Consider the following 12467-nt stretch of genomic DNA (forward strand, 5'->3'; position numbering starts at 1 on the left):
TTATTGAAGAACGATTAACAGTTGATTTTTCAATTTCAATGGAGATGGGTGTATATGGGATTTTTTTCGTGAATTTTGATTTTAATTAGTTATTATAGACTGAGATTATTTTAGACAAAGATATTAAGTGCTGAAAATAGATTAGAACCAAATAAAAATAAAACAATAATCAGTAAGTAACAAATTTGTTTCCATTAAATCGACTACTTTAAAAAAAATTTTAGTGAGCGGTAGGCACGAAGCGATGTGTGGAGCTACTTTTCACAAAAAGAAAACGTAAAAGCAGTTTGTAATATCTGCAAAGCTGAAATTTCGTTTAAGAGTACAATAACTAATTTAAAAAGCCACCTAAAAAGGAAGCACGTAGGCGTTTATACAGAACTTGTTTCCAAAAATTGTGCAAATGATAATTCGCAGAATAGCAGCGGATCAGTAATACCTCTTGAGTCTGAAACAGCCACCATTAACACCGAAAGCGCAGAAACGATTCCTCAGCCAAATGTATCCGTACCGGTAATACCTTCAGCATCCAGCGGCCAAAATCGAGTAAAACGGCAACGAACAATTGGCTCCTACATTGCTGAAGAAATAACTTCACACCAAAAGAATCTAATTGATCGGGATCTTCTCGATTTATTTGTGAAGGAATTTCATCCATTCAGTATTGTTGAAGAACCTTCCTTTCGGAAGGTGATCAAATGGATTCCCGGATACGAACTTCCTTCAAGGAAGACAATTTCAACAACAATGATACCCTGTATCAAAGTTGTGTTGAAAATGTTCGAGATTTGGTGTCACGCGAGGCAATATCTATTTGCTTGGCGACAGACTGCTGGACATCTGCCAACAATGAGAATTATATGGCAACAACCGCTCATTTCATAACTGAAGGGTTTACTTTTAAGACTGTATTATTGAAATGCTCTTATTTAAGTGGGAGTCATACGGCCGTTCATCTCGCGGAGGAGATAAAAAATATAATATTGGAATGGAATTTAGAGGGAAAGGTACTTGTGTGAAATATTTCAAGTCTCAACCTGCAATTTTAATATGAAAAAGAAGTATATTTTAGGTAAATTATGCTATTTCGGATAATGCAACAAATATTACAAAAGCGTTAGCTGATATATTGAGTTTGAAGCATTATGGCTGCTATGCCCATAACCTTAATTTAATTGTTCAACGAGCTCTTAAGGAACTGGAGCCAACACTAGAAAAAATTAAAAAAATCGTAACGTTTTTTAAAAGAAGTTCGTTGAACAATGAGAAACTCTTGAAGTTTCAAATAAATTCAGGTGTTTCTCAAGCAAAACGTTTGATTCAGAATGTGAGTACGAGGTGGAATTCTACCTTTTATATGCTACGTCGGTTCATAGAGCTAGAGGAGGCAATACGAGCGACTATAGCTTTAGTTGACAGGAATTTGCCCGTTCTCACAGGAGAGGAATGGAAGACCTGCAAGGAAGTGTGCAACATATTGAGCCCATTCGAAGAAATGACCAATTCGATGAGTGGCGAAAAATACATGACAGGAAGCGCCGCGATTGTGGTCACCCGGTGTCTTAAAGGTATTTGCGAACTATTTGCCCGAAATTCTACCTTCTCTGCAGCGACAGAAAAAGTTGTCAGCTCATTACGTCGGGGATTGACTGATAGATTTGGAAATATAGAAAAAATTATCCCGCTGGCGATTTGCACCCTTCTAGATCCCAGATATAAGCATCATGTTTTTCAAGATGATTCTGCACTTTCCGCGGCTAAAACTTTTTTGGAGAACTTAACAATAGAAATGATCGAAAAAAACACAAGTGAGCAACATAGTGGCGGATCGTGCACTTCTAGATCCTCTGTTACCATTCCTTTCCGAAATGAACCAAGTGCTTGGGGCATTTTAGATGAAATTATGGGCGATAAGCAACCACAAGCATCTCCAATATCACGAGCGAAAAAAGAGATCGAGAGTTATTTTCAAGATGACGTTCTCCCACGTCGGGATGACGATGGAAATAGCAGTAATGTTTTAAATTGGTGGAAAACATTCCGGCATATTTACCCCAATTTAGTCAAAATATTTCGTATTAACTGCAATATCGTCGCAACCTCCGTTCCTTGTGAACGTATATTTTCAAAAGCTGGTAACCTTATTAGTGAAAAACGTACCAGGCTATCATCTGAGAAAGTTGAGTTAATTTTGTTTTTGAATGCAAATTTGGAGTCCTCAGATCAATGAATTGAATTGTTTGAGCAGCAGAGAGGAGCACCTTTCATTTATTATGTTTGTTTTTTTTTCCTTTATTTTTATTTATGTTGATTGAATTAAGAGTATTGCTTGTTGAACTGAATTTCGATTAAATATTAATTTATTTATAAAAGGTATAATGCTTTATTTTTTTGCTGATGTATTTCCTTATTTTCTCTTCTTTTATAAGCTAAATATGGACATCCATCCAACAAAGATTGATGAAAAATCAATTTTTTTATTTATTAATGTATCACTATCACCTATAACAGGAGGTATATCTATTGTACAAATTATTCCTTTTTTCTGGTGCTGTAAGAATGCCTGGATTCACCATATAAGACAGTTGCTAAAAAAAATCGAAAATATAGTTGAATAATGCTTAATAAATAAGCCTTCTCAATCATTATTTTTTCAACCGTTATTTTTCAACTGTTGTTTTTAACTGTTATTTTTCTTGAAAAAAACTGTTAATTAACGTTTTTCAAAAACAGCAGAAACGCCCATGCCTACTGCACAGTCACGTCCGGGTATTACGGGAATCGATCAATGAATTTCTAGTGCAACAAGGAGCTGTAAGATGTTGTAACTGCCGCCGCCGTTATTTCGTATTAGGAGCTGATAATAAAGAGGTTCATTTCCTCAGTCCACTTCATCCATATTATCTGATTTTCCAAGCGTTTGCAATTTTTGGCAGGGATTGTAATTGTATAGTAGGTTAAGTTAGGATAAGGTCTAAATTTTTGCTGGTCATCTCGTGTGTCGGATCTAATGAATTAATTTTGTTCGCCTCAATTGTATTTAGATTTATTGCGGAATATTTGGGCAAAGTGATTTTTCGATATTCCGAATGGTTCAAAAGTTTACTGACTAGTTATAGCAGATTAACGGTCAGTTAATATTTTACGGCTAATAATGACATTCTAACTTTTAAATGCATTTTTCAAGAAACTGCATGTTGAAAATCAGGTACCACTATAGGCCAAAATTTATCCAACGAAATTCTTTGAAATTTATTTATTCAGAACACATTTCTACGGTTCTCAAACTATAATAATTGCGATTCATTCGGCCGTTTGTTTTTTTATACATTGTAATTGTATGTACATATGAATTATGGTATTGGAAATAAATTAAAATGAATTAATTATATGTAAACTCATTGCACTTATGGTAACTCCTGGTTGCGGCTAAAGGGAAACCAAAGTGGCAACGGTTCTCGGACGATCCTAACTCTTCGACACAAATGGCAGCAAAGAGGGTTCGGCCGGCAACAACCAGGCCTTCATCACGTCCTGCTATTACGCCCATGCCTCTACTTTTGGCATATTGGATAGCTCTGATGAATGTTCCATTGGGAACGTCTTCTGCGTCGTAGGGAAAATATGCAGAGCCCCACAGTATCTCTTTATCTCCCTGTTGACTTTTTATGGTTAGCTTAGCCGATGTGGTGTCGCCATAATATAGTTCGTTAACCAAATTAGCCTGGAAGTCTTTTGAGACTACCATGCAGGTGCGGGGTCGATCGCTTCCATTGGCTGTCAACGCTCACCACAGATGCTGGGGAAGTTCGAACATCAACGCAAGAGGATCGAGACCCTTGGAGTATGTAGTAGGAACCGATTTGCAGATCCTAAATTTGGGTAATGAACCCACTTTCTTCAACGTGGTCAGACGAGAGGTCATCGAAATCACGGTGGCATCTCCTGACATCGCGTCTATGATCGGAGAGTGGAGAGTATCAAACGATATCACATTCTCGGATCACAGACGCATTGATTTCGTAATGGGCATGGATCCGCCTCCACCCATTCCATTTCGAAATCCACGGAAGACAGATTAGGTGATGTATAAAATAGAATTGAGCACCCGAGTCACGATCCCTGAGAAGCGCATCAAATCCATTGCTGGAATTTAGAAGACAACGCAGATGATCACATCTGGCATGAGAGAAGGTTTCGAAGAAAGCTGTCCACTCAAGATGCCAAAGAAGGGTAAACCACCATGGTGGAACTCGGATTCGGCAGAAAGAGGAGAACTAGCTGGAACCGCTATAAAGAGACTCTAAAGAAGAGCATAAGATCGGCTAAACGATCATCAAGGAGATGCTTTTGCAAGGAGGCTAACTCTCTTGAGGCAACCTCAAAGCTGAACCGGTTTCTGGTCCAAGAACGTAGTCAGAAACTGGGTTATTTACGTTTACAGAACGGGAGGTACACAGAAAGCGATGAAGAAACGGCAAACCATTTGCCAACCAATCTCGGAGCCAACAGGTGCATACAGCCCTCAACCGAGAGACTGGAATCTGGCGTGCAAAGTAGTATCACTGGAGCGAATAAAATGGACATTTAACTCGTTCCCTAGATAGAAGTCTGCAGGTAGTAATAGAGGGAATGGATGCCCTGGGTCCACACATTAGGAATATATACCGCGCATGCCTAGCCCACTATACTCCAATTAAATGGCCTAGCACACTATATTCCAATTAAATGGCGTGACGTGAAGGTGTTATTCATTCCCAAACCAGGAAAATCCACCTACATAGACGCTAAAAGCTTTCGACAGATCAGTCTAACGTCCTTTCTGCTAAAAGAACTAGAAAGACTAGTAGATCGGTTCATAAGGGATACACACATTCCTAAGTGGCCACTTCACCACGCCTACCAGGAAGGCAAATCCACGGAGACAGCACTCCATGAACTTACGGCGAAAATTGAAAAGGCGATGAACGAAAAAGAATACGTCTTGAGCCCATTCATGGACATCGAAAGTGCCTTCAATTATACCTCATTCACGGCAATTTGTGATGCGACAAGACAGCTTGGAATCGAACCGCTGCTAATCAGTTGGATCCTTCACATGCTAGAGTCGAGAAAAATCCACATATCGCTCGGCCAGAAGTCTATTGAAGCAGGATGTCTCTTGGTAATGGATACCCTACTGTGGCTCCTGGAGGATAAAAAAGTCTTCGCGCAAGCATTTTCGGACGACCTAGCCAATTATTACGGCTAGGTAAGTTTGCGGACACAGTATGTGACCGCTTGAATGCAACTCTGCATCAAATCCACAGCTGGTGCCTCCGCAATGGACTCACGGTGTACGCTAGGAACTGGACTAGTTATGTTCACTAGGAACGTCAGGTGGGGCAGCTTTGCGCTACCCAACTTAGCGGGGGCGGAAATCCAGCTTGCACAAGCAGTCAAGTACTTAGGAGTACATTTCGACTCCAAGTTAACGGGGAAGCATCATATCCAGGAACTTCTTTTTTTCTTCAGCCTTTGTCCCGTTCACAAGCGGGGTCAGAAATCCTGCAGATTGCTCTGGTGCTGTAGGAATGCGAAAGGGAAGACTTGAGGACTTTCACCCAAACGGTTTTCTGGATGTATACATCCATAATCCATTCGGGCAACGACATATCAAGCCAGTTGGTGTGGAGTTGTCATCAGATGCTGCTGAAACTTGGCGGCCTGAACGAAACATTTCTGATGTGGGTGCCGACACTCTAACATCGCCGGTAATGAGGAGGCTGACAGACTAGCTCGCCAAGGGTCTGGATTTACAATGGTGGCGCCAGAACCAGCTCTTAGATTCTCACAACCGAGTGGAGAAATTTGGACTCTTGCCGGCAAGCGAAAATCCTTGTGAAACAGCTTAGGGCCACTAGGGCGGCATTTTTGTTGTCCCTTAAGAAGTGCGACATTGGAGACCCTAGTAGGGCTTTTGACGGGACACTGCTCCTTAAACTACGAATGGAGTAGATTAGGGTAGTGGTTTCGGCTATGTGCAGCCAATGTGAGGAGGAGGAGGAGACGGTCCTGCACTTTTTACGCAGCTGCCCAGCATCCTCAGATCTTAGACGAAGATACTTTGGCAAGGTTTTCTTCAATGAAGAATCTGCACACTCTCTGGAGCCTCTGGAGAATGTTCTCAGATTCGCTAAAGCCTGCGAGCACCGTAAGCGGGAAGCCATTGAATAGGCAATTTACGGGCATAGTGCAATGGGCCTAACAATGGCCTGAGAGCTCGGAGCTGCGGCTCCCCCAGTAAACTAAACTAAACTAAAATGGTAACTCCGAATAACCAATGCAATTAACTCATTCCCTAAATGTACATAGTTGGTTGTTCACGTAATCAACCAAACATGGCAGGTGAGCAAATTCGGTGTAAATCACCAAATTGGGATTTTCCATTGCGATCAACAGAAAAATCCAACTTAGCATTGTAAAAAAAAATATTGCATATGAACCTGAAAATAATAAATAAATTATTAGCCAACGATGCATTCCACGACTTTTATTTCAGACGTTCCAGAAGTTCCGGATTCTTCAAGCCCACAGATTCAGATTCAGACTACCCACAGCATCACCTTACAATGAGACACAATACTATTTTTTTGAATACAATATGTCAAAAATGCTTTTCTTATCAGATTCTTTCTATTTCATCGATGGGGTATTCATTTTACAGCAATAGAGACTTCCGTTCCTTGCAAGCCTTTGCTGCCGTTCAGTTTTGATTAAGACGACCCCACATCTCTCTCACCACACTCCCATTCATTCTGTATTATGGTCAGTGCATTTTTGGGGCGTGGACTGGTCTCCCTATAGATTACAACAGAGATAGAAATACAACGGAAGAGCAATGTTCTTCCTTCACATACAAGAACTACAAGAGGTCATATCAAATTTCCAATAAAGTTTATTGTGTGCTTTCGAACGACATTATGTCCCTGACACAGACGCCTCGAGTGCAAAGCTTTTAAATCGAAAAGGATTCCACGCGAATGACCTTCGTCCGCCTTGTATGCAAGCAGTGCCCTTTTTGACACAGAAAAGTGAAATCCTATGTATAAGAATTTAGCCAAATAACAAATTTTTCTCCCAACATTTCTCCTGTTCGTGTGCAGTGAATGCACCCACATAACCCCATGAACGGCTCTCAAAATGGGTCACAATATTGACTGCATTCAGTTTGTGCAATTTTTCAAAACTCAATTTATCAAGTGTTGATCGTATCAATTTTCCGATACATATATGTATGTCCATAGGTCGAGAGCGAAGCTTTCAAATAAATTACCAACCAATAGGAATTTATTTGATGACATTAGAGACCAGTGGGACCAGGAAAATTACGAGAAATTCTACCAGGACGATAACACAGTTACTTGAAGGTTTGCTCCTTGTTATACTTTCAACCACATACTTGTCCGACCCATATAAACAACTTAATAGTGAAAATTTCTCTCAAAGAATTTTCACACCAACCTCATTCGAAGCACTGCATTACAGTAGCAAGATGTCCCAAGATAAGGCAACTCGGCCAAGCTACCAAGTAAAAGAAAGCAGAGACCTAGTGAAGGACGAGAAAGTTTTCAATTGATCGCATCCAATGTGGGCTAAGTTTCCTGGGATATTATGTGAACTCTTCAGAATACTGAAAGCTGCAGGAAGAACCAAGCGGTCATGACGACACGGATGCATTTAAAGTGCACTTCTGCAAGAATGCTCGGAGTTACAGCCAGTGAAAATCCCCTAAAATCAATACAATTTTTAAGAAGTTGCAGGAATATCCCAAAGTATCTGTCACCATTCTGCCCACCTAATCCATGTAACCTTTCAATGGTACTTCGGAATAAATGTCAAACTTGTACCTTGAAGATTCGATGGGTTTGTTAGAGTAATTTTAGATTCTCCATGAGTAAGTTATACATAAGTACAGGGGCCATCACTAAACTCGACATTTACTGCTAACTGCATCTTGTATGACGCCTTCGAAGCGGTTGACTGTAAAACCTATGCAAATTTTCCAACAAGTATGTGATAAATATCGAAACTGGAAATGTATGCTATTACGGTTTAATGCAATCACCAGCCCATCCGAAACCTTACAATGTGGTCTAGCACCATCGGAATGTCGATGTGCTCCGACCCAAGTGCACTCTCCCGTCACAATCTCGAGTGAATTCGAGAAATCATCGAATGGGACGTCCAATCGACTGCAACCGGCCCTACCTTGTTACCTCCACTGGAATTCTGTGCTGGTGCGGTTCGATTTGGCTGTAAGGATTTTCCACACGAACAACCAAACGTAAGCCTTTGGTATCCTTGGAGCTGAGGCGAAGTAGGACAAGACCTTCATATAAAAGAGGATAAGCACTCCTAAAATCCTGAAATTTAACAAAGCTGTAAGGACGTTCAGCTGCTTTTATTCACTATAAATTTTCATTTAAAGTACCGCCTCCTACGATTTTTTCCGAATGCAGTTCGGAACATGGCCCATTATCTGATTCTAATTTATGCAACTGAAACGGAGTCAATGTCGCATAATCCTGGAAAGGCTGTACTTGCATCTGAATATAGCGTAAATAATATAAAAATGGGTGAAGATATGCTTGGGTTTTAATTCAATTGCTTGAATTTTATTCGCGTTGTGGTCGTTTTTCAGAATTGTGGTTAGTTCAAAATGGCATATGTCAAGGACTTTTCCGACATGAATCAATTTTGTCGAGCAAAGTACAGAGGAAATAATTTTTATTGAAAACATGCATCAAGTGAACAGTTCGACATGAGTGAATTTCTGCACATAAAGGTTCAAATTTTTGTACCATTATGAGGACGAAAAACGAAATTTATTTGGAAATACAGTGCATATGCAATATAATATGCTCGCACATATTATCTATATATATACCACAGGCTGTCGTGATAATTATTAATCGCCATGACGGTCGCTTCTTAGTTAATAATAATAATAATAATCGTTGGCGCAACAATCCATATTGGATCAGGGCCTTGAAGTGTGTTAGAGCACTTCATTCAAGACCGTAACGGTACACTAGGAGGCAATGTGGTCAGCATTGCGCTCGCCCGAGATTATTACCCTGATTTGACTCAGGTACTCATTCACAGCTGAGTCGACTGGTATCCGACGTCAAATCACGATGCAAATTCCACTGCCATCAGTGAGATTTGAACCGCGACCTTCCGTATGACAGCCTAGTGCTCTAACCACTGAGCTATCCGGACATCATCGCTTCTTAGTTATTCGCTTTAACTTAACAGTTAACCTGGGTTCGCTCTCGATTATTCTGTAGTACACAATTGGGGTCAGTGATGGAGAATATTGCTTTCTTGGAGGCAACCTATCGCTCTCTGGACGGTCGATATGTAGCTCCCAAAACTAAGCTCTTCCTGTGACTGTTAATACGTGGTTATAGCTACACCTTGTACGAAGTGACCCTGAGGAGTCGAAAAACACTACTCTCTCTGCAAGGAATTATGCGAACCGTGCTATGTAATCCTCTAATTTACCATAGAGCAGGGTGCGGTTTCTCAGATAATCTCTCAATGTCCATAAGAGATAGTTCGGCGTTGGGAATTGCCCATTGTACCTAACATATCTGTCTTATGAAATTGAAGGCATTTCTAACATCAAGCGTTGCGTCCAGCACGGCAACTGTGTATCTCTGCATGCTGAACCACAATCCACGACTTACATGCCAACAACCACGGTGGATCTCACTGCTCTGAAACAAAACTTTCTCAGAGATAAGTCTCTGAAAGCGAATATCATTTCAACGAGTCTACTCCTGATGAGCCTTTCCCGCACTTTCGCGGCCATGTGAAGCATACAAAGTGGCCGGTATTCATATGGCAGCTTAGGTACCCCTGTCCAGCGGGAAGGAAAACTGCCCTCCTTCAGGCAACTGTTGAATGCGCTGAGCAGTAGGTATAGTCGCAGCCAGGATACAACTGAGTCATGGTGCCTTCTTGTTTTCATAGAGAGAACTACTTCTACCAATTTTTTTAAGGAAAAAATTGGGTTATCCTTGGCGCCTATGGTCCATCTATTCCATCCACTCGGTCTTAATTGAACAAATATTCCACAGAGCTACGATTTTCCGTGTGACCGAGTCCCGACGGATCCCCATTGACCTCATCGACTAGGTCCTGCCAGCAGCGAGATTTACTTGAGTTTATTGTGATGTGGACTTTCCTTTTGGCTGATCTGCACTCTGTTCTTATGCTACATGTCTCCTCCAGGTCATTGGGGGCGTTGTCAAGCGGCGGAGTTTGTGACAGTGTGTACGCTCGATAATTTCCTTCGTCCAGGAATAAATAGATGGTTTGCTATGACTCAGTGCCCTCCTAAGCATGGAAGCTCTACATGCTGCCATTATCAGGTGCATAATCGGGTTTACAACAGTGTCAGTTGAAACGCCATCACTCTCCGGAATACCTTTCGGCGCTGCTCCAGCTGCTCCAAGAGCTTCTAAAAATCTCCCGATATTCATCTTCGCGACATTCCACGCACAGGAAGAGCGCCGGACTGGTGCACACCGGCAAGTCGCATCAAAAACTTCGAGTGCGATGTATTGATGGTCGCTTGCCGAAAAATCTTCCAGGATTCGCCACCTGTCCACCAACGACATCAGTCATTTCGAAACGAAAATTACGGCGGGAATTCCTACTTCAGAACCCAGACGCGGCAACGTTGGGGTGGATCGTGTATATAAAACCATTTCAAGAATCCGCCCTTCCATGCCCAATACAGCATCGCCCAGATAATCAAGGCTACGTAGAAAGTCCGGCATCGTCTCATTCAATGTTATGTAGACGCTGAAAATTGGTATGCCTGTGCATCGAGTCCAGAGAGAGCCATCCCCTCAATTTTGGAGAAAAGCCGTCAGCCGGATGCCAGCGGCACCTGATAACTCGAAATGCCATGAAGCCAGGTTTTTGTTCCGGTGCTATTCACTGATGATCACAATATCAGCTTCAACCTCCACAGCGAACTGCATTTGTAATTCATGAGCGGTTGCACTCCAATGCATATTGACCTGTAGGGTGCCGATCATATTCTCTACTCCGAATGGAAGACCCATCTGCTCCACTGTCTTCGGGCTCGATTCTATAATGCTTCCGGCTGAGGCTTTCCGCAAAAGTTCAGTTGGCTCGATAAGCAGAGCTAGCGATCTAATCCTTCTTCTTCCCCTCACCTTTTCTGTTGGTACTCCACCAATCGTGTCCACCTTAACTTTTTTTTAGGCAGACAATGTCCTACGATGCGGCATGTTGTTTCCTCTTGTTCCCCTTCGCCTTCTTCTTTGAATCCTGGAGACTAGGTGGGTGACGTTTCCGCCAGATGATCGCCTGAATGGAGACGCTGCAGTGTCAAGCCGCTTAGCGGAGATTCATTCGAGTTAAACACCAAAGTAACGAAACTTGCCTGCATGAGTGGCTCGCCTACCTGTTGGTAGTAGGTTAACAGGCACAGAACCGGCGGAGAAGCCGGGCAGAGAAATACAGCGTATGTCGTGAAAAAATAATACTTACAAAGCAAATGAAAATAATTTTGCAAAATGACCAAACAGCAAATACATTTTAATTAACGGAATACGATAAGAAATCTGCAATTTTGCGCGACAGAAATGTCATTTAAATAGGTTTTAAATAATAATAATAATTGTTAGCACAATAATCCATATTGGATCCGGGCCTCGAAGTTCTAGAGCACTTCATTCAAGACCTAACGCTACACTACAGGATTACAGTACTCTGTAGGAGGCAATGTGGTCAGCATTGTGCTTGCTCGAGATTATTACCCTGATTTGACTCAAGTACTCATTCACAGCTGAGTAAACTGGTGTCCGACGTTAAATGACGATGCAAATCCTACTGCCACCAGTGAAATTTGAACCGCAGTACCACCTAAGCTTCCTAATACTGTTACAAATATTACAGTTACGGGAAAAACTCCAGACGGTTTTCTGTGAATTAACTTTATTTGAATAGTAACAGCTATGGAAGGACCATAACTAAGGCGCCAGAAAATGCACTCGGGGGAGAAGGGTGGGCGTCACAAGCCGTAATCGCACCAACCGCATCTGAACGAAGTAGGGCATAGGAGGTTTCTCAGGATTAAAAGCTGGATCCATTCAAGGGAAGCTCAACGATTATAAAATCTCCTAGAATGTTCAGGGTGGTAAAAGACTTAGGCCAAAGAAGCTTCCTAAACATCCCGAAATGTGCGAAACAAGAATGGAGGTCACTCTGTAAAAAAAGCTATTAATCTGTTTGACTTAGAATAGTAATCCTTCATTTTGCTCGAAGCCAAAATTGACGATGCACCCGTCGACTGTTTAGAGCTAGAGTTACTTGCGGGTCGATATAAACCTAACTGACTTTATTGCAAACTCTGTGTTCGAACAAGGTCCCACCAATGACCG

The 12467-nt window shown here is 41.6% G+C and overlaps 1 protein-coding gene across 1 annotated transcript; it reads left to right on the plus strand.

Moving 5' to 3' along the window:
* The first annotated feature begins 698 nt into the window (after positions 1-698).
* Positions 699-2230, plus strand: LOC119654061 (zinc finger BED domain-containing protein RICESLEEPER 1-like). Its single transcript, XM_038059261.1, has 2 exons — positions 699-1007; positions 1073-2230. The coding sequence occupies exons 1-2, from the start codon at positions 699-701 to the stop codon at positions 2228-2230; spliced, it is 1467 nt and encodes a 488-aa protein (XP_037915189.1).
* The last annotated feature ends 10237 nt before the right edge of the window (positions 2231-12467 follow it).

This window comes from Hermetia illucens, chromosome 1 (assembly GCF_905115235.1).
Source record: "Hermetia illucens chromosome 1, iHerIll2.2.curated.20191125, whole genome shotgun sequence".
In the NCBI taxonomy this organism is placed as follows: Eukaryota; Metazoa; Arthropoda; class Insecta; order Diptera; family Stratiomyidae; genus Hermetia; species Hermetia illucens.